This window comes from Antechinus flavipes, chromosome 1 (genome assembly GCF_016432865.1).
Source record: "Antechinus flavipes isolate AdamAnt ecotype Samford, QLD, Australia chromosome 1, AdamAnt_v2, whole genome shotgun sequence".
NCBI classification, from domain to species: domain Eukaryota; kingdom Metazoa; phylum Chordata; class Mammalia; order Dasyuromorphia; family Dasyuridae; genus Antechinus; species Antechinus flavipes.
This window is the reverse complement of record NC_067398.1, coordinates 674,534,982-674,559,107: the sequence shown is the minus strand read 5'-3', so window position 1 is coordinate 674,559,107 and position 24,126 is coordinate 674,534,982. Positions and strand designations below refer to the sequence as shown.

Here is a 24,126-nt window from a genome sequence, read left to right as displayed (position 1 = left end):
TGGTATGACCTAGGAAAATCACTTTGGCAGCTAGCTTAGTGCAGGACAGGCTGGAGTGGGGAGAAATCTGAGGCAGGCAAACCCCCGGCAGACTCCAGGAATGAAGTGATGAGGGACTGCACTAAAGGGATGACAGTGTCAGAGGAGAGAAGGTGCAAAGAGAGAGCTATGCCGTAAAGGTGAGACGGACAGGTTGCAGCATCGGCTTGGATGTGGCAGGTGAGGGTGCAGGAGTGAGTCTGAGAGGCTGGGAATATGAGAATGTGAATGAGACAGAGACACAGCTTTCTTTGAGACGTTAGGATGCACTTGGGATCAATCAATTCAATGTTTATGATCTCTTGTAATAGAGAATTCTGCGGCTGGCTGGTACAGTGGGTAGACCACCAGGCTGGAGTCAAAAAGACCTGCATTCAAATCTGATCTCTTACTATAGCTGTGTGATCCTAGCTAGATTGTCACTTAACCCTGTTTGCCTGTTTCCTCTTCTTTAAAATGAGATGAAGGAAATGGCAACCTACTTTCTGCCAAGAAAACCCCAAATGTAACAAAGAGTCAGAGAGGACAACAAAAAATAAGAAAAAAAAGAAAAAAAATCTGTTCAAAGTGGTTAACATTTTATCAGAGTCTGTCCATGTTTTCAAGGGTTTTCCCTTCACAGCCTTCCACTTGTATAAAGAGAGAGAGTTGCATTTCCACTTCAGACCAAACTTGGTCATTATAGTTATTAACTTTCTGCTTTTTGTTTCATCTCCCCTCTCTGGCCATTCCACATGCCTGAAATATACTCCCTGCTGATTAATGCCTCAGAGAGTCCCTCCTTTTCCTTTAAGAAATAGCTCAGAATTGCCTTAGATTGTTTTGGGGGGGGGTATTTTTATCCCCAAGTACAACAAGCATTTAATTTAACATTTTTTTTTTTTGGAAAAAAATTTCTTTACAGCATTATCCCTTGCACTCACTTCTGTTCTGACTTTTTCCTTCCCTCCCTCCTCCCGCCCCCAGATGGCAAGCAGTCCTAGACATGTTAAATATGTTGCAGTATATCCTAGATATGTTTGCAGAACCGAACAGTTCTCTTGTTGCACAGGGAGAATTGGATTCAGAAGGTAGAAATAATCCGGGAAGAAAAACAAAAATGCAAGCAGTTTATATTCATTTCCCAGTGTTCTTTCTTTGGGTGTAGCTGCTTCTGTCCATCGTTGCACAATTGAAACTGAGTTAGATCTTCTCTTTGTCAAAGAAATCCACTTCCATCAGAATACATCCTCATACAGTATCGTTGCTGAAGTATCTAATGATCTCCTGGTTCTGCTCATTTCACTCAGCATCAGTTCGTGTAAGTCTCTCCAAGCCTCTCTGTATTCATCCTGCTGGTCATTTCTTACAGAACAATAACATTCATATACCACAATTTACCCAGCCATTCTCCAACTGATGGGCATCCACTCATTTTCCAGTTAAACATTCATTTTTATAAGATTTTGTGTTCCAAATTTTTTTGACCCTCCTTTCTCTCCTTCACTCCCAAGACAGCAAGAAATCTGAGAGAGGTTATACATGTACGATCATTTTTAACGTATTTCCATGAGCCACATTGGGAAGAAAAGTCAAAAGGGAAAAACAGTAAGAAACAAAACAGATAAAAATAGGATGCTTTGATCTGCATTCACTCTTCATAGTTTTTTGGGTTTTTTTTCTGAATGCAGATGGCATTTTCTATCCCAAGTCTATTAGAATTGTCCTGGTTCACTGTATTGTGATCATCACATAATCTTGTTGTTACGTATGATGTTCTCCTGGTTCTACTCCTTTCACTCAGCATCAGTTCATGTAAATCTTTCCAGGTTTTTCTGAAATCAGCCTGCTCTTCATTTCTTATAAAACAATAATATTCCATTACATTAATATAACATAACTTATTCAGCCATTCCCCAATTGATGGGTATCCACTTAATTTCCAATTCTTTGCCACTGTTACTACAAAGATTTTTGCCCATGTGGGTCCTCCTTTCCCCTCTTTTATGATCTCTTTGGCATACAGACCTAGTAGTGGCTCTGCTGGATCAAAGAGTATGCAATTGCTTTCCAGAATGATTGGATCAGTTCACAAGTCCACTAACAATGCAATAGTGTCCCAATTTTCCCACTTCCCTTCCAACATTTATCATCTTTTCCTGTCATCTTAGTCAATTTAATAGGTGTGGGGTAGTATCTCAAGATTTTTCTAATCAATAGTGGTTTAGAGCATTTTTTTCCATATGACTAGAAATAGCTTTAATTTCTTCATCTGAAAATTGTTCATATCTTTTGGGCATTTATCAATTGGGGAATGACTTGTATTTTTATAAATTTGACTCAGACCTTTATATATTTTAGAAATAAGATCTTTATTAGAAATCTTGATATAAAAAATGTTTCCCAGCTTTCTATTTCCATTTAAATCTCGCCTACATTGGTTTTGTTTCAGAATTACCTTTGGCATGAAGTCCCTCCTGATCTCTTCAACAGGTAGCACTTGCCTTCCTAATTTTACCTTGTACTTAACTACTTGACATATTTTATTCACTTTATAGGAGCTGTCCCAAAAATCTTAATACATACTAGCTTAGAACTGTACTAAGTCTTTTGGGATTTTCTATATTCAGGGATAGATATTGATTTATTGTTGATACAATTCCATTCATTAGAATGGAAGGCTCCTTGGGAATTTGGATTTTGTTTTTTGGACTTGTATCCCTAATGTCTTGCACAGTACCTATAAATGATCAGATTTTTTATTTATTTATTTTTTATTATAGCTTTTTATTTTCAAGTTATATGCATGGGTAATTTTTCAGCATTGACAATTGCCAAACCTTTTGTTCCAATTTTTCCCCTCCTTCCCCCATGACCTCTCCCCAATGGCAGATTGACCAATACATGTTAAATATGTTAAAGTATATATGTCCTAACAGTTATTTTGCTGTACAAAAAGAGTCAGCGTTTGAAATATTGTACAATTAGCCCAGGAAGGAAATCAAAATTGCAGGTGGACAAAAATAGAGGGATTGGGAATTCTATGCAATGGTTCATAGTCATCTCCCAGAGTTCTTTCCCTGGGTGTAGCTGGTTCAGTTCATTTCTGCTCCATTGGTACTGATTTGGTTCATCTCATTGCTGAAGATGGCCAAGTCCTTCAGAATTGATCATCACATTGTTGTTGAAGTATATAATAATCTTCTGGGCCTAATTATTTCACTCAGCAAATGATCAGATATTTAATAAATGCTTGTAAAGTGATTGTGCATGGTTTCTGCTTAGTTTATTTTGAGTTTGGTTGAGATAGAAACTCAGAGGAGGAGGGGAAGAGGGAAGAGGGGAGGAAGAGGGAAGAGAGGAGGAAGAGGAGGGGGGGAGGAGGGAGGAGGAGGAGGAAGAAGGAGAAAAGGAGGAAGAGGAGAAAGAGGAGGGAGAGAAGAGAAAGGAGGAAGAGAAGGAGAGGAGGGGGAGAGAGAGAGAGAGAGAGAGAGAGAGAGAGAGAGGAAGGAGAGGAAGAGGGGGAGGAAATAGAGAGGAGGAGGGATCTGACACTCTCTGGACTTGCTGTGATGTTGAATTTTCAGGAATCGTTTGAAAGACATGTCCCAGGTGTGTATCATGAGTGCCGCCTGGGAGACCCTAGAGAAGCTGCTTTGAGTCACAGCCATCTCCTTTGCTGGAAGTCTTTCCTGATTGAAAAGGTCTTGTTTCTGACACTTTGCCAACAGCTCTCTCTAGGTTATGGTTTCTCATTCACTGGGATGTTCTTTAACAATAAGACTAAACTCTTAAGGCATTTTAGGAGTGGCAGTATTACAACAAAGTGACTAAAATGATAGGATTTTGGTTCTAGAGCTAGGACACCGTCTAACCCAATCTTCCTCATTTTACAGAACCTGAAGCCCAGAGTAAGTGATTACCCATTGGGTCACCCACATTCAGACTCAGTGCAAATCTCCAATTTTACAGCTCAAAGTTGCCCCAAGACTTCTGGGGCATCCTGAGTTAGCATGAGAGGTACAATTGTAGTTTAATCCTATTGATTCTAGTGTTCTTTTCCTTGTATCAAAATGCCTTCTAATATTTATTATGACTAATAACTCATGATTATATAGCACCTTTTGTGTGTCAGGCACGGGGCTAAGCACTTATAAATATCTCATTTGATTCCCTTGACAACCCTGGTTGGCTCTTTTCATCCCTATTTTACTGATGAGAAAACGGAGAGGTAAAGGGACTATCCAGGGAGTAGGGACTGAAATCACATTTGAACTCAACTCTTCCTGATTCCAGATCCAGTTCTCTGTTTACTGACGTACAAGCTCCTCATCACCAACCTTCCATTGAAGGATTCTTACAGACAGCTCAGGAATAATTTCCTGCCTCCTAAAGAAAAAAAAAATCAAAGGTTCATAAATACAATTATAAAATAATATAATGTTACAGATAGAAGGGATCTTAGAACAGAGAACCCTAAAACACAGAAGGCTAAAAAAGAAAGGGCCTATATAACATAGAGTTGTTAGGGGGTCTTAGAACTTAAAAGTTCTGGCAGAGCTGGAACTTGGACTCAGGACTTGGAACTCAGAATGTCAGAGCTGGAAAGAGGAACCTTAGGATTTGGAACTCAGAATGTCAGAGCTGGAAGGAGGAACCTTAGGACTTGGAACTCAGAATGCCAGAGCTGGAAAGGAGGAACCTTAGGACTTGGAACTCAGAATGTCAGAGGCTGGAAGGAGGGACCTTAGGAATTGAAACTCAGAATGTCAGAGCTGGAAAGGAGGAACCTTAGGACTTGGAACTCAATGTCAGAGCTGGAAGGAGGGACCTTAGGACTTGGAACTCAATGTCAGAGCTGGAAGGAGGAACCTTAGGACTTGGAACTCAATGTCAGAGCTGGAAAGAGGGACCTTAGGACTTGGAACTCAGAATGTCAGAGCTGGAAAGGAGGGACCTTAGGACTTGGAACTCAGAAATGTCAGAGCTGGAATGAGGGACCTTAGGACTTGGAACTCAGAATGTCAGAGCTGGAAAGAGGGACCTTAGGACTTGGAACTCAGAAATGTCAGAGCTGGAAGGAGGGACCTTAGGACTTGGAACTCAGAATGTCAGAGCTGCAAGGAGGGACCTTAGGACTTGGAACTCAGAATGTCAGAGCTGGAAGGAGGGACCTTAGGACTTGGAACTCAGAATGTCAGAGCTGGAAGGAGGGACCTTAGGACTTGGAACTCAGAATGTCAGAGCTGGAAGGAGGGACCTTAGGACTTGGAACTCAGAATGTCAGAGCTGGAAAGAGGGACCTTAGGACTTGGAACTCAATGTCAGAGCTGGAAAGGAGGAACCTTAGGACTTGGAACTCAGAAATGTCAGAGCTGGAAGGAGGGACCTTAGGACTTGGAACTCAGAATGTCAGAGCTGCAGGAGGGACCTTAGGACTTGGAACTCAATGTCAGAGCTGGAAAGGAGGAACCTTAGGACTTGGAACTCAATGTCAGAGCTGGAAAGGAGGAACCTTAGGACTCGGAACTCAGAATGTCAGAGCTGCAAGGAGGGACCTTAGGACTTGGAACTCAGAAATGTCAGAGCTGGAAGGAGGGACCTTAGGACTTGGAACTCAGAATGTCAGAGCTGGAAGGAGGGACCTTAGGACTTGGAACTCAGAAATGTCAGAGCTGGAAGGAGGGACCTTAGGACTTGGAACTCAGAATGTCAGAGCTGGAAGGAGGGACCTTAGGACTTGGAACTCAGAATGTCAGAGCTGGAAGGAGGAACCTTAGGACTTGGAACTCAGAATGTCAGAGCTGGAAGGAGGAACCTTAGGACTTGGAACTCAGAATGTCAGAGTTGGAAGGAGGAACCTTAGGACTTGGAACTCAGAATGTCAGAGCTGGAAGGAGGGACTTTAGGACTTGGAACTCAAATGTCAGAGCTGGAAGGAGGGACCTTAGGATTTGGAACTCGAATGTCAGAGCTGGAAGGAGGGACCTTAGAACTTGGAACTCAGAATGTCAGAGCTGGAAGGAGGATCCTTAGAACTTGGAACTCAGAATGTCAGAGTTGGAAGGAGGGACCTTAGGATTTGGAACTCAGAATGTCAGAGCTGGAAGGAGGGACTTTAGGACTTGGAACTCGAATGTCAGAGCTGGAAGGAGGGACCGTAGGACTTGGAACTCAGAATGTCAGAGCTGCAAGGAGGAACTTTAGGACTTGGAACTCAAATGTCAGAGCTGGAAGGAGGGACCTTAGGACTTGGAACTTAGAATGTCAGAGTTGAAAAGAGGGACCTTAGGACTTGGAACTCAGAATGTCAGAACTGTAAATGAGGAACCTTAGGATTTGGAACTCAGAATGTCAGAGCTGGAAGGAGGGACCTTAGGACTTAGAACTCAGAATGTCAGAGCTGGAAAGAGGAACCTTAGGACTTGGAACTCAGAAATGTCAGAGCTGGAAGGAGGGACCTTAGGACTTGGAACTCAGAATGTCAGAGCTGGAAGGAGGGACCTTAGGACTTGGAACTCAGAATGTCAGAGCTGCAGGAGGGACCTTAGGATTTGGAACTCGAATGTCAGAGCTGGAAGGAGGGACCTTAGAACTTGGAACTCAGAATGTCAGAGCTGGAAGGAGGGACCTTAGGACTTGGAACTCAATGTCAGAGCTGGAAAGAGGGACCTTAGGACTTGGAACTCAGAAATGTCAGAGCTGGAAGGAGGGACCTTAGGACTTGGAACTCAGAAATGTCAGAGCTGGAAGGAGGGACCTTAGTACTTGGAACTCAATGTCAGAGCTGGAAAGAGGGACCTTAGGACTTGGAACTCAGAATGTCAGAGCTGGAAGGAGGGACCTTAGTACTTGGAAATCAATGTCAGAGCTGTAAAGAGGGACCTTAGGACTTGGAACTCAGAAATGTCAGAGCTGGAAGGAGGGACCTTAGGACTTGGAACTCAGAATGTCAGAGCTGGAAGGAGGAACCTTAGGACTTGGAACTCAGAATGTCAGAGCTGCAAGGAGGGACCTTAGGACTTGGAACTCAGAATGTCAGAGCTGCAAGGAGGGACCTTAGGACTTGGAACTCAATGTCAGAGCTGGAAGGAGTGACCTTAGGACTTGGAACTCAGAAATGTCAGAACTGGAAAGGAGGGACCTTAGGACTCGGAACTCAGAAATGTCAGAGCTGGAAAGAGGACCTTAGGACTCGGAACTCAGAATGTCAGAGCTGCAGGAGGGACCTTAGGACTTGGAACTCAGAATGTCAGAGCTGCAAGGAGGGACCTTAGTACTTGGAACTCAAAAATGTCAGAGCTGGAAGGAGGGACCTTAGGACTTGGAACTCAGAAATGTCAGAACTGGAAAGGAGGGACCTTAGGACTCGGAACTCAGAAATGTCAGAGCTGGAAGGAGGGACCTTAGGACTTGGAACTCAGAATGTCAGAGCTGCAAGGAGGGACCTTAGTACTTGGAACTCAAAAATGTCAGAGCTGGAAGGAGGGACCTTAGGACTTGGAACTCAATGTCAGAGCTGGAAGGAGGGACCTTAGGACTTGGAACTCAGAATGTCAGAGCTGGAAGGAGGGACCTTAGGACTTGGAACTCAGAATGTCAGAGCTGGAAAGGAGGAACCTTAGGACTTGGAACTCAGAATGTCAGAGCTGGAAGGAGGGACCTTAGGACTTGGAACTCAGAAATGTCAGAGCTGGAAGGAGGGACCTTAGGACTTGGAACTCAGAATGTCAGAGCTGGAAAGGAGGAACCTTAGGACTTGGAACTCGGAATGTCAGAGCTGCAAGGAGAGACCTTAGGACTTGGAACTCAGAATGTCAGAGCTTGGAAGGAAGAACCTTAGGACTTGGAACTCAGAATGTCAGAGCTGGAAGGAGGAACCTTAGGACTTGGAACTCAATGTCAGAGCTGGAAGGAGGGACCTTAGGACTTGGAACTCAGAAATGTCAGAGCTGGAAGGAGGGACCTTAGGACTTGGAACTCAGAATGTCAGAGCTGGAAAGAGGAACCTTAGGACTCGGAACTCAGAATGTCAGAGCTGGAAGGAGGGACCTTAGGACTTGGAACTCAATGTCAGAGCTGGAAAAGAGGAACCTTAGGACTCGGAACTCAGAATGTCAGAGCTGGAAGGAGGAACCTTAGGACTTGGAACTCAGAATGTCAGAGCTGGAAGGAGGAACCTTAGGACTTGGAACTCAGAATGTCAGAGCTGGAAGGAGGAACCTTAGGACTTGGAACTCAGAATGTCAGAGCTGGAAGGAGGAACCTTAGGACTTGGAACTCAGAATATCAGAGCTGGAAAGGAGGAACCTTAGGACTCGGAACTCAGAATGTCAGAGCTGGAAGGAAGGACCTTAGGACTTGGAACTCAGAGTGTCAGAGCTGGAAGGAGGAACCTTAGGACTTGGAACTCAGAATGTCAGAGCTGGAAAGGAGGAACCTTAGGACTTGGAACTCAGAATGTCAGAGTTGGAAAAGAGGAACCTTAGGACTTGGAACTCAGAATGTCAGAGCTGGAAGGAGGGACTTTAGGACTTGGAACTCAGAAATGTCAGAGCTGGAAGGAGGGACCTTAGGACTTGGAACTCAGAATGTCAGAGCTGGAAGGAGGGACTTTAGGACTTGGAACTCGAATGTCAGAGCTGGAAGGAGGGACCTTAGGACTTGGAACTCAGAATGTCAGAGCTGGAAGGAGGAACCTTAGGACTTGGAACTCAGAATGTCAGAGCTGGAAAGGAGGAACCTTAGGACTTGGAACTCAGAATGTCAGAGTTGGAAGGAGGAACCTTAGGACTTGGAACTCAGAATGTCAGAGCTGGAAGGAGGGACTTTAGGACTTGGAACTCAAATGTCAGAGCTGGAAGGAGGGACCTTAGGATTTGGAACTCGAATGTCAGAGCTGGAAGGAGGGACCTTAGAACTTGGAACTCAGAATGTCAGAGCTGGAAGGAGGATCCTTAGAACTTGGAACTCAGAATGTCAGAGTTGGAAGGAGGGACCTTAGGATTTGGAACTCAGAATGTCAGAGCTGGAAGGAGGGACTTTAGGACTTGGAACTCGAATGTCAGAGCTGAAAGGAGGGACCGTAGGACTTGGAACTCAGAATGTCAGAGTTGGAAGGAGGGACCTTAGAACTTGGAACTCAGAATGTCAGAGCTGCAAGGAGGAACTTTAGGACTTGGAACTCAGAATGTCAGAGCTGGAAGGAGGGACCCTAGGACTTGGAACTCAGAATGTCAGAGTTGAAAAGAGGGACCTTAGGACTTGGAACTCAGAATGTCAGAACTGTAAATGAGGAACCTTAGGATTTGGAACTCAGAATGTCAGAGGCTGGAAAGGAGGGACCTTAGGACTTAGAACTCAGAATGTCAGAGCTGGAAAGAGGAACCTTAGGACTTGGAACTCAGAAATGTCAGAGCTGGAAGGAGGGACCTTAGGACTTGGAACTCAGAAATGTCAGAGCTGGAAGGAGGGACCTTAGGACTTGGAACTCAGAATGTCAGAGGCTGGAAAGGAGGGACCTTAGGACTTAGAACTCAGAATGTCAGAGCTGGAAAGAGGAACCTTAGGACTTGGAACTCAGAATGTCAGAGCTGGAAGGAGGGACCTTAGGACTTGGAACTCAGAATGTCAGAGCTGGAAGGAGGGACCTTAGGATTTGGAACTCGAATGTCAGAGCTGGAAGGAGGGACCTTAGAACTTGGAACTCAGAATGTCAGAGCTGGAAGGAGGATCCTTAGAACTTGGAACTCAGAATGTCAGAGTTGGAAGGAGGGACCTTAGGATTTGGAACTCAGAATGTCAGAGCTGGAAGGAGGGACTTTAGGACTTGGAACTCGAATGTCAGAGCTGGAAGGAGGGACCGTAGGACTTGGAACTCAGAATGTCAGAGTTGGAAGGAGGGACCTTAGAACTTGGAACTCAGAATGTCAGAGCTGCAAGGAGGAACTTTAGGACTTGGAACTCAAATGTCAGAGCTGGAAGGAGGGACCTTAGGACTTGGAACTTAGAATGTCAGAGTTGAAAAGAGGGACCTTAGGACTTGGAACTCAGAATGTCAGAACTGTAAATGAGGAACCTTAGGATTTGGAACTCAGAATGTCAGAGGCTGGAAAGGAGGGACCTTAGGACTTAGAACTCAGAATGTCAGAGCTGGAAAGAGGAACCTTAGGACTTGGAACTCAGAAATGTCAGAGCTGGAAGGAGGGACCTTAGGACTTGGAACTCAGAATGTCAGAGCTGGAAGGAGGGACCTTAGGACTTGGAACTCAGAAATGTCAGAGCTGGAAGGAGGGACCTTAGGACTTGGAACTCAGAATGTCAGAGCTGGAAGGAGGGACCTTAGGACTTGGAACTCAGAATGTCAGAGGCTGGAAAGGAGGGACCTTAGGACTTAGAACTCAGAATGTCAGAGCTGGAAAGAGGAACCTTAGGACTTGGAACTCAAAAATGTCAGAGCTGGAAGGAGGGACCTTAGGACTTGGAACTCAATGTCAGAGCTGGAAAGAGGAACCTTAGGACTTGGAACTCAGAAATGTCAGAGCTGGAAGGAGGGACCTTAGGACTTGGAACTCAGAAATGTCAGAGCTGGAAGGAGGGACCTTAGGACTTGGAACTCAGAAATGTCAGAGCTGGAAGGAGGGACCTTAGGACTTGGAACTCAGAATGTCAGAGCTGGAAGGAGGGACCTTAGGACTTGGAACTCAGAATGTCAGAGCTGAAAGGAGGGACCTTAGGACTTAGAACTCAGAATGTCAGAGCTGGAAAGAGGAACCTTAGGACTTGGAACTCAGAAATGTCAGAGCTGGAAGGAGGGACCTTAGGACTTGGAACTCAATGTCAGAGCTGGAAGAGGGACCTTAGGACTTGGAACTCAGAATATCAGAGCTGGAAGGAGGGACCTTAGGACTTGGAACTCAGAATGTCAGAGCTGGAAGGAGGGACCTTAGGACGTGGAACTCAGAATGTCAGAGCTGGAAGGAGGAACCTTAGGACTTGGAACTCAGAATGTCAGAGCTGGAAAGAGGGACCTTAGGACTTGGAACTCAATGTCAGAGCTGGAAAGGAGGAACCTTAGGACTTGGAACTCAGAAATGTCAGAGCTGGAAGGAGGGACCTTAGGACTTGGAACTCAGAATGTCAGAGCTACAAGGAGGGACCTTAGGACTTGGAACTCAGAATGTCAGAGCTACAAGGAGGGACCTTAGGACTTGGAACTCAATGTCAGAGCTGGAAAGGAGGAACCTTAGGACTTGGAACTCAATGTCAGAGCTGGAAAGGAGGAACCTTAGGACTCGGAACTCAGAATGTCAGAGCTGCAAGGAGGGACCTTAGGACTTGGAACTCAGAATGTCAGAGCTGGAAGGAGGGACCTTAGGACTTGGAACTCAGAATGTCAGAGCTGGAAGGAGGAACCTTAGGACTTGGAACTCAGAATGTCAGAGCTGGAAGGAGGGACCTTAGGACTTGGAACTCAGAATGTCAGAGTTGGAAGGAGGAACCTTAGGACTTGGAACTCAGAATGTCAGAGCTGGAAGGAGGGACCTTAGGACTTGGAACTCAATGTCAGAGCTGGAAGGAGGGACCTTAGGACTTGGAACTCAGATGTCAGAGCTGGAAGGAGGGACCTTAGGACTTGGAACTCAGAATGTCAGAGCTGGAAGGAGGACCTTAGGACTTGGAACTCAGAATGTCAGAGTTGGAAGGAGGGACCTTAGGACTTGGAACTCAGAATGTCAGAGCTGGAAGGAGGGACTTTAGGACTTGGAACTCGAATGTCAGAGCTGGAAGGAGGGACCGTAGGACTTGGAACTCAGAAATGTCAGAGCTGGAAGGAGGGACCTTAGAACTTGGAACTCAGAATGTCAGAGCTGCAAGGAGGAACTTTAGGACTTGGAACTCAATGTCAGAGCTGGAAGGAGGGACCTTAGGACTTGGAACTCAGAATGTCAGAGTTGAAAAGAGGGACCTTAGGACTTGGAACTCAGAATGTCAGAACTGTAAATGAGGAACCTTAGGACTTGGAACTCAGAATGTCAGAGGCTGGAAAGGAGGGACCTTAGGACTTGGAACTCAGAATGTCAGAGCTGGAAAGAGGAACCTTAGGACTTGGAACTCAGAATGTCAGAGCTGGAAGGAGGGACCTTAGGACTTGGAACTCAGAATGTCAGAGCTGGAAGGAGGGACCTTAGGACTTGGAACTCAGAAATGTCAGAGCTGGAAGGAGGGACCTTAGGACTTGGAACTCAGAATGTCAGAGCTGGAAGGAGGGACCTTAGGACTTAGAACTCAGAATGTCAGAGCTGGAAAGAGGAACCTTAGGACTTGGAACTCAGAAATGTCAGAGCTGGAAGGAGGGACCTTAGGACTTGGAACTCAGAATGTCAGAGCTGGAAGGAGGGACCTTAGGATTTGGAACTCGAATGTCAGAGCTGGAAGGAGGGACCTTAGAACTTGGAACTCAGAATGTCAGAGCTGGAAGGAGGATCCTTAGAACTTGGAACTCAGAATGTCAGAGTTGGAAGGAGGGACCTTAGGATTTGGAACTCAGAATGTCAGAGCTGGAAGGAGGGACTTTAGGACTTGGAACTCGAATGTCAGAGCTGGAAGGAGGGACCGTAGGACTTGGAACTCAGAATGTCAGAGTTGGAAGGAGGGACCTTAGAACTTGGAACTCAGAATGTCAGAGCTGCAAGGAGGAACTTTAGGACTTGGAACTCAAATGTCAGAGCTGGAAGGAGGGACCTTAGGACTTGGAACTTAGAATGTCAGAGTTGAAAAGAGGGACCTTAGGACTTGGAACTCAGAATGTCAGAACTGTAAATGAGGAACCTTAGGATTTGGAACTCAGAATGTCAGAGGCTGGAAAGGAGGGACCTTAGGACTTAGAACTCAGAATGTCAGAGCTGGAAAGAGGAACCTTAGGACTTGGAACTCAGAAATGTCAGAGCTGGAAGGAGGGACCTTAGGACTTGGAACTCAGAATGTCAGAGCTGGAAGGAGGGACCTTAGGACTTGGAACTCAGAAATGTCAGAGCTGGAAGGAGGGACCTTAGGACTTGGAACTCAGAATGTCAGAGCTGGAAGGAGGGACCTTAGGACTTGGAACTCAGAATGTCAGAGGCTGGAAAGGAGGGACCTTAGGACTTAGAACTCAGAATGTCAGAGCTGGAAAGAGGAACCTTAGGACTTGGAACTCAGAAATGTCAGAGCTGGAAGGAGGGACCTTAGGACTTGGAACTCAGAATGTCAGAGCTGGAAGGAGGGACCTTAGGACTTGGAACTCAGAAATGTCAGAGCTGGAAGGAGGGACCTTAGGACTTGGAACTCAGAAATGTCAGAGCTGGAAGGAGGGACCTTAGGACTTGGAACTCAATGTCAGAGCTGGAAGGAGGGACCTTAGGACTTGGAACTCAGAAATATCAGAGCTGGAAGGAGGGACCTTAGGACTTGGAACTCAGAAATATCAGAGCTGGAAGGAGGGACCTTAGGACTTGGAACTCAGAATGTCAGAGCTGGAAGGAGGGACCTTAGGACGTGGAACTCAGAATGTCAGAGCTGGAAGGAGGAACCTTAGGACTTGGAACTCAGAATGTCAGAGCTGGAAAGAGGGACCTTAGGACTTGGAACTCAATGTCAGAGCTGGAAAGGAGGAACCTTAGGACTTGGAACTCAGAAATGTCAGAGCTGGAAGGAGGGACCTTAGGACTTGGAACTCAGAATGTCAGAGCTACAAGGAGGGACCTTAGGACTTGGAACTCAGAATGTCAGAGCTACAAGGAGGGACCTTAGGACTTGGAACTCAATGTCAGAGCTGGAAGGAGGAACCTTAGGACTTGGAACTCAATGTCAGAGCTGGAAAGGAGGAACCTTAGGACTCGGAACTCAGAATGTCAGAGCTGCAAGGAGGGACCTTAGGACTTGGAACTCAGAATGTCAGAGCTGGAAGGAGGGACCTTAGGACTTGGAACTCAGAATGTCAGAGCTGGAAGGAGGGACCTTAGGACTTGGAACTCAGAAATGTCAGAGCTGGAAGGAGGGACCTTAGGACTTGGAACTCAGAATGTCAGAGCTGGAAGGAGGGACCTTAGGACTTGGAACTCAGAAATGTCAGAGCTGGAAGGAGGGACCTTAGGACTTGGAACTCAGAATGTCAGAGTTGGAAGGAGGGACCTTAGAACTTGGAACTCAGAATGTCAGAGCTGCAAGGAGGGACCTTAGGACTTGGAACTCAGAATGTCAGAGCTGGAAGGAGGGACCTTAGGACTTGGAACTCAGAATGTCAGAGCTGGAAGGAGGGACCTTAGGACTTGGAACTCAGAATGTCAGAGCTGGAAGGAGGGACCTTAGGACTTGGAACTCAGAATGTCAGAGCTGGAAGGAGGGACCTTAGGACTTGGAACTCAGAATGTCAGAGCTGGAAGGAGGGACCTTAGGACTTGGAACTCAGAATGTCAGAGCTGGAAGGAGGAACCTTAGGACTTGGAACTCAGAATGTCAGAGCTGGAAGGAGGAACCTTAGGACTTGGAACTCAGAATGTCAGAGTTGGAAGGAGGAACCTTAGGACTTGGAACTCAGAATGTCAGAGTTGGAAAAGACGAACCTTAGGACTTGGAACTCAGAATGTCAGAGCTGGAAGGAGGGACTTTAGGACTTGGAACTCGAATGTCAGAGCTGGAAGGAGGGACCTTAGGATTTGGAACTCGAATGTCAGAGCTGGAAGGAGGGACCTTAGAACTTGGAACTCAGAATGTCAGAGCTGGAAGGAGGATCCTTAGAACTTGGAACTCAGAATGTCAGAGCTGGAAGGAGGGACCTTAGGATTTGGAACTCAGAATGTCAGAGCTGGAAGGAGGGACTTTAGGACTTGGAACTCGAATGTCAGAGCTGGAAGGAGGGACTTTAGGACTTGGAACTCAGAATGTCAGAGTTGGAAGGAGGGACCTTAGGACTTGGAACTCAGAATGTCAGAACTGTAAATGAGGAACCTTAGGATTTGGAACTCAGAATGTCAGAGGCTGGAAAGGAGGGACCTTAGGACTTAGAACTCAGAATGTCAGAGCTGGAAAGAGGAACCTTAGGACTTGGAACTCAATGTCAGAGCTGGAAGGGACTTTAGGACTTGGAATACGGAATGTTGATGCACTTTAGAAAATAGAACTTGGAATGTCAAGAGTTGGAAGGAGGAAACACAGAATATTCAAGTGGGAAAGGAAGATATCTGAAAATGTCAAATAATGTCAAATATTTAAGGAAGTGTGAAAGGCACACTAGAAATTAGAACATAGATATGTTCTATCAGACAGTACCAGAGTGTATTTAATTGTTTATTATTAGTTTTTCTTAGTTCTAAGGGAGAGCTCATTTCTAATCTCTTTTTTAAAGCAAGAGAGAGATGGTATCTGGAAATGACTGAGGTTAAAAACAAGGAACAGTAAAAACTTTTTTTTAACCTCAGAGCACAGATCTCCAGTGCATCTTCTAGGACCTGCACTCACATAAGCAATCCTCCATGCCTTCCTTAGCTGATGCAACTTTCCACGTGGAGAGGCTAAGGGCTTGCTTCCAGAGCAGAATCAGAAGGCAGTGGAATGCTTTGGAGAAATTGGCTGCAGAGAGTGGAGAGGAAAGGAGACATTTAGAACAATAGGAATAAAACACAGAGGGAAAAGAACAGAGGAGCATAGAGGAACCAGGTCATCTGTGGGTCTGGGCCACTCCTGGACATTGCTAATGGTAGCAGAGAAGTAATTCATTCAAGAAATCATTGCTTCCTTCTCTGATTCCAAGTTCTAGGAATCGGATATCATGTCTAAAGGGCAGTTGGGAACCTAGCCTTATTTGTATCATAGCCACTGGTTACAGTCTCTTTTTGAGTCCAGTATCAAGTGCACTGTTAGAACTATGGTCGAATGGCCAAAGCCTCCTCTTGAGGTTTTTATAGGGAAGCCCAGAGCAGCACAAATCAATAGATGGCTAAATGCTCCCATGACATATTGCCTGGTGGATTTGGGGAAAGTCTGTCTCGCTCCAAGATTCTAGTTCTGAGTTACATAAAAATGGAAAATATTAGAATATGTTTGAAGATCGCATGGGAAGGTACTAATAGACAAGGAGAGACTGAAGATGGATGGAAGGATGGAAGAGAAAATGATTGACAATGAATCTGTTGGAGAATATGAGAGGCAAGGGGGCCAAGGACACGTAAATAGGTTAGCTTCAGCAGGAAGGGGCCTCCATTTGTCAGAGAATGGAGGAAAAGAAGAGAGAGTGGGAGATGATGTTGAGGGGTTTTGAGAAGAGAAAGGGAAAAGAGGCCACACAGGGCATAAGGCACTAATTTTTTGAGTAAAGAAAGAAGCAAGGTATTCAGCTGAGAGAGCATGGAAGGCCGGAAGTGAGAAGAGGTTTAGAATAAGGACCTCAGGAGGAGTGAGAAAGGGAATGAAGATAACAACAGCAGTGCAGAACCACTTTGAAGTTAGATCACTTGTTAAGGACCTGGGGAACATTGGAATAAGCAGGCATTTAAGAGGAGTTAAGTTAGAGATAGGGAAGAGGAAAAAGTGAAGATTGAAGAAAGCTAATGATCTGATTAAATTCTAAGGAATGGAGATTGTGGGGGGGGGAGGGGAGGGGGAAGGAGGGGAACTAGATAAGGTTAGGGCACTTGGGAAGGATAGAATGACCAGAGGCTACTATCAGAAAAGGGAAAGTCAAGGAAGTAGAAGTTTCGTGAAACTCACAGCCAAAAGAAATCCCTATCATGAATTTATCTGATAATTCAGCCTCTGCATGAAGGCCTATGGGATCCTGGGAGCCCACCACCTCCAAGGCACACTCCAAGCCCAGTATACTTTTTTTAGGGGGGGCAGAAGCAATCAGGGTTAAAAGACTAATAAAAGTCTGAGGTCAAATTTGAACTCAAGTCCTCCTGCCACCTAGCCAGCTCTGCCCAGGTTTGTTTATTAATTTATTAAGTCCAAGTTGTCCTCTGTAATTTCTATTCACTTCACCCTATTTTCCTCCGTTTCCTCATCTGTAAAATGAGCTGGAAAAGGAAATGGCAAATCGCTCCAGTATCTTTGCCAAGAAAACCCCCAATGAAGTCACAGACAGGACTGAAAGGCTGTCTCCAGCCTTAAAAAAAAGAAAGTCTCCAGACTTAAAAGTCCTATTTAAAACTTAGTATCCCGAATAAAACATGCTATTCTAGAGAAGATCTGGTAAAAGCAGAATACAATGGGGTGGTTGTTGTTGTTCAGTCTTTATGATCCCATTTGGAGTTTTCTTGGCAAAGATACTGGACTGGTTTGCCATTTCCTTCTCCAGCTTATTTTACAGAAAAGGAAACTGAGGGAAATACAGGCTTAAGTGACTGGCCCAGAATCATACAGCCAGCACGTGTCTGAGGCCAGATTTGAACTCAGGAAGATGACTCTAGATGTGCTTCGCTATCCATTGCACTACCTAGCTGCCTGATGCTAGAAGCTAGATCTTAATACAGTTTAAGATTGCATTAACTCTTTTAGCTGACACATCATATCCTTGATGTGTGTTGAATTTGGCATTCGTTCCCAGCTCAATATTTTTTTTCAGAAAATAAACCTGCTGTCTCACTGTGCACATTGATTTTTGAAGTATCAGATTTTTATATCCATCGCTGTTTAATTTTATTTGATTCAGTCCAATACTCTACCCTGCTATGGCTAGGTTTTGGATGCTAACTGCATCATCCAGTATAAATAGCTATTCCTCCCAGATCTGTGTCTTTGGCAGATTAAATGAGCCTTTATCCAAAATCATTTGTAGTTGGTTGCAGACCATATTTCTTACTTGTCCTATTTTAAGGTTCACCCAACAGAGGGTTTTTGTTTTGTTTTTTAAAGAGGCAATCGGGTTAAGTGACTTGCCCAGAATCACACAGCGAGTAGATATTAAGAATCTGAGGCTGTATTTGAACTCAATTCTTCCTGACTTCCGGGCTGATACTTTGTCCCCTGCACCATCTAGCTACTCCACACTTAGCTGTTTTAGGGTCTTGGGAATAACCTTAGATATTATCTTTTCTCCTACCACTGTACACTGCATTCCCTGAGCACTAGATCGGTTCCCGTTTAACAAATCAGTGGAGATGACTCCATTAACTCTTTTTTTCCCTCATTTTTTATTGTTTTCTTTTTTCTGGTTACATGTACATTAATTTTTTAAAATTCTTTCTTTATGAATCATGTTGGGGAAGAAAAATCAGAACAAAAGGAAAAACCACGAGAGGAAAAAAAAAAGTAAAAATGAACATAGCATGTATTCCATTAATTCTTAATCAGAAACATTTATTTAACACAAGGCAAAACTTGAATAATAATATAAAATTCAGCCCCTGATGCACACAGTATCAATGAATGACATTCCATGGAGGCACACACATATGGAAAAGCTTGTGTTAACTCAGGGTCTTCAGTCTGAATGTTCATTGTTTTCCTTTGGAAGTATTTGAGCAACAATTCACTTCTATGTTGACTGTGCAACTCAGACCATCCTTCTTTTGAGTTTGTAAGGTAGTGCTATAGTCTTCTTTCAGTAAAAACCAGAAATCCTATGTCTAAGTCTAGAGTTTTGGAGGATCTGTTATCCTGGTTGGGTTCTGAAGGGTTTCTGCCTTTCAAAAAAGAAAGTAGTGGAGACTTTTACTGATCTAATCAGCTCTTCCAAGAACTGACTGGCAGACCTCTGAGGTCTCTTTACAGATCCAAATGGAGGTCAGTCTTGAGATCAGCTCCGCTCTGAACTCAGCTCTTCTGAGTTCTGCCTTTTTGAGCTCTTATTGATCCTGTTGAATATGGTTGAGGAGATGACTTTCTTTTATCTCAATGAACAATTCAAATCTGCATTTCTGCAGCTAAGCTAGAACTATGCAATATACACTTGTCCCAAAGTCATCAAACAAATGTTAGTAATGTTTCCAACTATTAATTTTAAAGTCCATATGAGAGTCAATCAATCAACAAGTATTTATTTAGCATATTCGGTGTGTCAGGCTTTGTACTAGGCACTACAAGTTTAAATACAAAAATGCTTACAATAAGTTTACATTCTAATGGGGGATGTATATACACATATGTATATATATTTATATTTACATACACATACACACATCTATCTACATATTTAAAGCATAACGTTAATAGACATACACAAAATAGTTAAATGCAAGATAGATGCAAATTAAATTCTGGGAAACAGGACCTTTTTGGTCGTTTTTAACTGTCTTTTCTCTGTGGGGCTTTTTTCTTTAGTATTTTTTACCTTTTTTCTGCCCTTTTAAATAAGTAAAACTGTTATCCATCTGAAAAGGCTACCCCTTTCTACACTAATAAAAGGTTCAAATAGCATAGGGTCAAGCACATATCACTGGAGCACTTCACTGGATATCTCTTACCAAGCTGACTTTGAACAATCATTGAACACAAAATCAATCGATCAATAAGCATTTATCAAATTCTAACTATGTACTAGGTTATGTACCAATGCTAAGTGCTGGGGATATAGAAAGAAGAAAAAAAAAATTAGCCCCTGCCCTCAAGAAATTTATAATCCAATGGAAGAACAACTCTTAAATCTGGCTATTTGACTAGTTCTGAATCAATTTAATTTGACTGTTTACAAGTCTCCATCTCTCTATCTTTTCCACAAGAAAAATATGGGAGGTTTTATCAAATGCCCTCATAAATATCCCAGCTAAAGGCAGTTAGGTGTACTTGTGCCAATGCCCAGGAGTACAATTCCATTCCCACCTCTAAAGTTTTCCCAGTGTCTACACCCTCCTTTTTTAGAGAAAGGTCTTTCTCTAGACCTTTGCCCAAGTCTAGAAGAGCAAATTGGGGCTAATGAGCCCATCATTGTCTCCAATCCCTTCAGAGGGCTTGCCCCGTCCCTGAACATCTTTTCCTTTTTCTGTCTCTGTATCTTTTCAACTTTACTCCCTATCTACTGGCTCCATTATCTTGGTTCCCTTGGTTCTCTTGGTGTAATGATTGAGCACTGGGACTAGAGCCAGGAAAACTTTAGTTTCAGGTCTGACCTCTGGCACTTACTAAGAGAGTGGCCCTGGGTAAGTCATTTAACCATTTTGTACCTCAGTTTCCCCAATTGTAGAGTGACAATAATAAGAGACTCTACCTTTCAGGGTTGCTGGGAGAATCAAATAAGGTCATGCTTATAAAATGTTTTTTGGTTCAGTCATTTCGGTGGGTTCACTTAGGAGTTTTCTTGGCAGAAATTTTGGGAGGGATTTGCCATTCCCTTCTGCAGTTCACTTTATAGATGAGGAAACTGAAGCAAATAGGGTGAAGTGACTGGCCCAGAGTCACACAACCAGTGTCTGAGGCTGGATTTGAACTCAGGAAGAGGAGACTTCCTGACTCCAGGCCCGGGGGAAGTGCTTAACCTTTTCTCAAACTATCTCTCCCCCCTCCCGCCCCCTTTTAAAATCTTTCCTTTTTTTTTAACTATTAGATTCCTAGGAAAGAATCATTGACCCTATTTTTGGCCTCTATATCCTTTTCCACTTGCAATTTCTCTTAGACTTCCTTCCCAAAGGTCATTGGTCACTTATTAAATGTTGATCCAAAGTTCATATTCTCTTTGACCCTTCTCCCTGTGAACCATATGATCATTGCCTCCTCCTCGATATTTTCTCCTCCCCTGGCTCTATCAGATCTGATGACTCTTCCTGCTTCTTTGCTCCATAGATATCACCCCCCCCTACTACCTGAGGCTCTGAGGACTCCTTCTTCTCTATTCCATGTTACATTCTCACCTTTGCTCCTCCCAGTACAATATTTTTCTTGAGGGCAGGACATCTTGTCCTTTTTTATAGTATTTATTTAATCAATCTATGTATACATATATAATATATAGATGATAGATAATATAGATAAGATTATTTTATCTAATATAGTAATTATCTAATTTAATTTCAGTTCAGAGTTTTGCATATGATAGGTACCCCCCACAAATTTTTGTTGCGTGGGTGAAGTTGCTGAAGTTCAGCCAATGTAAGAAAAACTTCCAGACCACTGGAGCCATACCCAAAGTTGAGTGGATTAGCAGAGGCTAGAAGACTACTTGTTGGCCATGGCTCAGAAAAGAAGTTTATTCAAGTATGGGTTGGGCATTATATGTTAAGAAGGTCCCTTCCAACTGAGATAGCAAGAGGAGGGCAGGACCTGGACAAACTGAGGTACAGGACAATAATAATCACTGATTCTGATACATCTACACACCCCTACACTGCAGGAGCCTGAGGGTTGAATCTTCTTCCTCACTTAGTCTTCATCCAATCTTGGCTTGAAGATCTTCCAGGAATTATGAAATTGCTTTTTTAAAGTCAGCTGGAGTTTAGTGACTTGCCCAGGGTCACACAGCTAGAAAGTATCTGAAGCAGGATTTGAATTCAGGTTCTCCTGACTCCAGGGCTGGTGATCCATCCACTGGGCCACTTGGTTGCCACTAGGAAACCATTTAAAAAAATAATAAGGCTATTAATTTTCAAAAATTAATAACATGGATAATTTTCAACATTCACCTTTACAAAACTTTGTGTTCTAATTTTTTCCCTCCCTTCACCCCACTCCCTCCCCTGGACAGCAAATGACCCAATAAATGTTAAACATATGCAATTCTTCTATACATATTTCCACAATTGTCTTGCTGCACAAGAATAATCAGATCTAAAAGGGAAAAAGACGAGAAAGAAAAAAATGCAAGCAAACAACAAAAAGTGAAAATGCTCCGTTGTGATCCACATTCAGTTCCCAGTCCTCTCTCTGGGTGCAGATGGAGATCATTACAACTGGTCCCAATCATCTCGTTGTTGGAGAGGGCCGCGTCCATCAGAACTGATCATCCTACAATCTTATTGCTGCCGAGTACAACGGTCTCCCGGTTCTGCTCATTTCCCTCAGCATCACTTCTCTCCAGGCCTCTCTGAAATCATCCTGCTGCTGGTTCTTACAGAACAACAATAGCAAATCACTCTTGAGAGGCTCTGCAAAAGCTTAACTAAGGTCTTTTTTTTTCTTTTTGACTAAGTGAAGCCATTCTCTGGCTCATTTCTCACTCGGCCTTCATCGCTGAATGGGTGGGGCCTCAGTCAAACTGAGACCGGAACTCACAAGGCCCAGGTCTCCCCCTGCATCCAGGCCCATCTCCAGTCTGCTTGATCTCTATCTGGCCACTGACCCAGAAGGCTCTGGAGGGGAAAGGGGAGCCGGTGACTTTGCCCAGTCCTCCCTCACTGAAATCCAATTCACCGGTGTGTCGGGGCGGGCCAGGACGGACAGACAACTATGTGGTTTGTTTGTGGTGCCGCACCGGGAGCTCGCAGGCCGGGAGGTGACCGGCTGGTGTCCTCTGCACGATGAGGCGCTGCATGTGTCCGGGCGCCCCTTCCTCCACGGAAGGACAAGGCCTGGATGACCGCTTGACCAGCACGTGGTAGAAGCTATTTCCAGCTCAAGAAAAACTAGCAAAATCTGAGATCCCTTTCCTGCGCAGAGATTCTGAGGGTCTGGGTCAGATCTAAACTTCCTGAATCTTCCATCCCCAGGCTCTGCACACAGCAGGCGCCAAATGATCACAGGTGACATTAACGCTACAGTGCTTTAAAGATCACAACGCTCTCTGCGTGCATTGGCATCTGGGCCCCGGGTGTGATGTGACCAGCAGAGTGAGGCTCAAGCAGGTGAAGGGATTTGCTCCCTCCCCTCCCCTGGGATGTCCAGTAAAAGTTTGCAATCGTTTTTATCGCTGTGTTTCGAGTGCCTGGTTTGCAATCACTGCACCAGGCAAGTGATAGAAAACTTCTGACACTACTAGCTTCGGGACGCAAGGCCAGGTTGTCAATGTCAGGCCGACTCTCAGTTTCCTCATCTGTACAATGGGGATCACAAAGAAACGGAAGTAGAGGAAAGCGCGGCCCCGCCCCCACCGCCTAGGAGCCGTACCGAGCCGAAGTCGCGAGCTCCAGGAGGGCGGGGCCGGCAAGGGGAGTGGGGCATCGGGCGCGCGCTAGGGCTGATGGGCGGGAATCCCCTTTCCCTCGGGGACCACGAGTCCGACAGCTCCCCTTTGAATCCCGCCGCCCAAGCGGAGGCGCACGAGCCCGAGTGACCTTAGACGTTCAACGACCCCGGGACCCGACTAGGACTGAAGGAGGGAGAAGAGGGGAAAAGGTAGAGGGACAGCGACTAGAGTCACGTGCGGGGCGGCCGTTGGACGCCCAACGTCCTTCTCTGAGGTTCCTCCTCCTCCCCCCCCCTCTCCCGGCCCGTTCGCAGGGGCGGTGCGGTCTGAGGGCGGGTCTCCTCCCACGCGTTGGCTCCACCTCTCCCCCTTCCCTCTTTCTCCCGCCCTCAGCGCCTCGTGCGCCCTGCGTGCCTCGTCAGCACGCTCTCGGCGTCCTCTCCGAGAGAGGCGTGGACTGAAGGGAGCGAGCGGAGCCCCGGCCTAAGTTGGGGGTTGGTAGGGGTAGTATCGGGGACGCGCGCGGCGGCGGTGGCGGCGGCGGTTCCTGGTTGAGCGTGTAGATTATATAGGAAGAGGAGGCGGCTTGGGAGGGAGGCTTTGAGGCAAGGGCCCGGTCGGGATCGCGGCGGCGGCGGCGGCGCGCGCGCTCTCGCGGCAGGTCGGTTCGGTTCGGACGGCGGGCGCGGCCAGGCCTTGGGCGCGCGGGTTCCGAGGCAAGCGCGAGGCCGCAGGCGGAGCCGGGCCCTCGAGTGAGAGACCAGGCCGGAGCCGGTGAGGCGAGGCGGGGCGGAGCGGCGGCGGCGGCATCGGCAGGCCAGGCCCCGGGCGGCGGCGCCATGAGCGTGGAGGCGTATGGGCCCAGCTCGCAGACGCTCACCTTCTTGGACACGGAGGAGGCCGAGCTGCTGGGCGCCGACACCCAGGGCTCCGAGTTCGAGTTCACCGACTTCACCCTCCCCAGCCAGACCCAGACGCCCCCTGGGGGGCCCGGAGGCGGCGGCGGCGGCGCGGGCGGGCCCGGAGCCGCGGGCGTCGGGGGTGCCGCGGGCCAGCTCGACGCGCAGGTGAGGAGGGCCGGG

The 24,126-nt window shown here is 45.7% G+C and overlaps 1 protein-coding gene across 1 annotated transcript in view; it reads left to right on the top strand.

Annotated features, from left to right (window-relative positions):
- Positions 1–22,695: 22,695 nt before the first annotated feature.
- The window catches only part of UPF1 (UPF1 RNA helicase and ATPase), a 58,641-nt gene continuing 57,210 nt past the window's right edge, over positions 22,696–24,126 (top strand). Inside the window, 1 exon segment of the mRNA XM_051972283.1 lies at positions 22,696–24,111. Within this exon segment, the coding sequence (XP_051828243.1) occupies positions 23,884–24,111 (228 nt within the window). The 5' untranslated portion in view covers positions 22,696–23,883.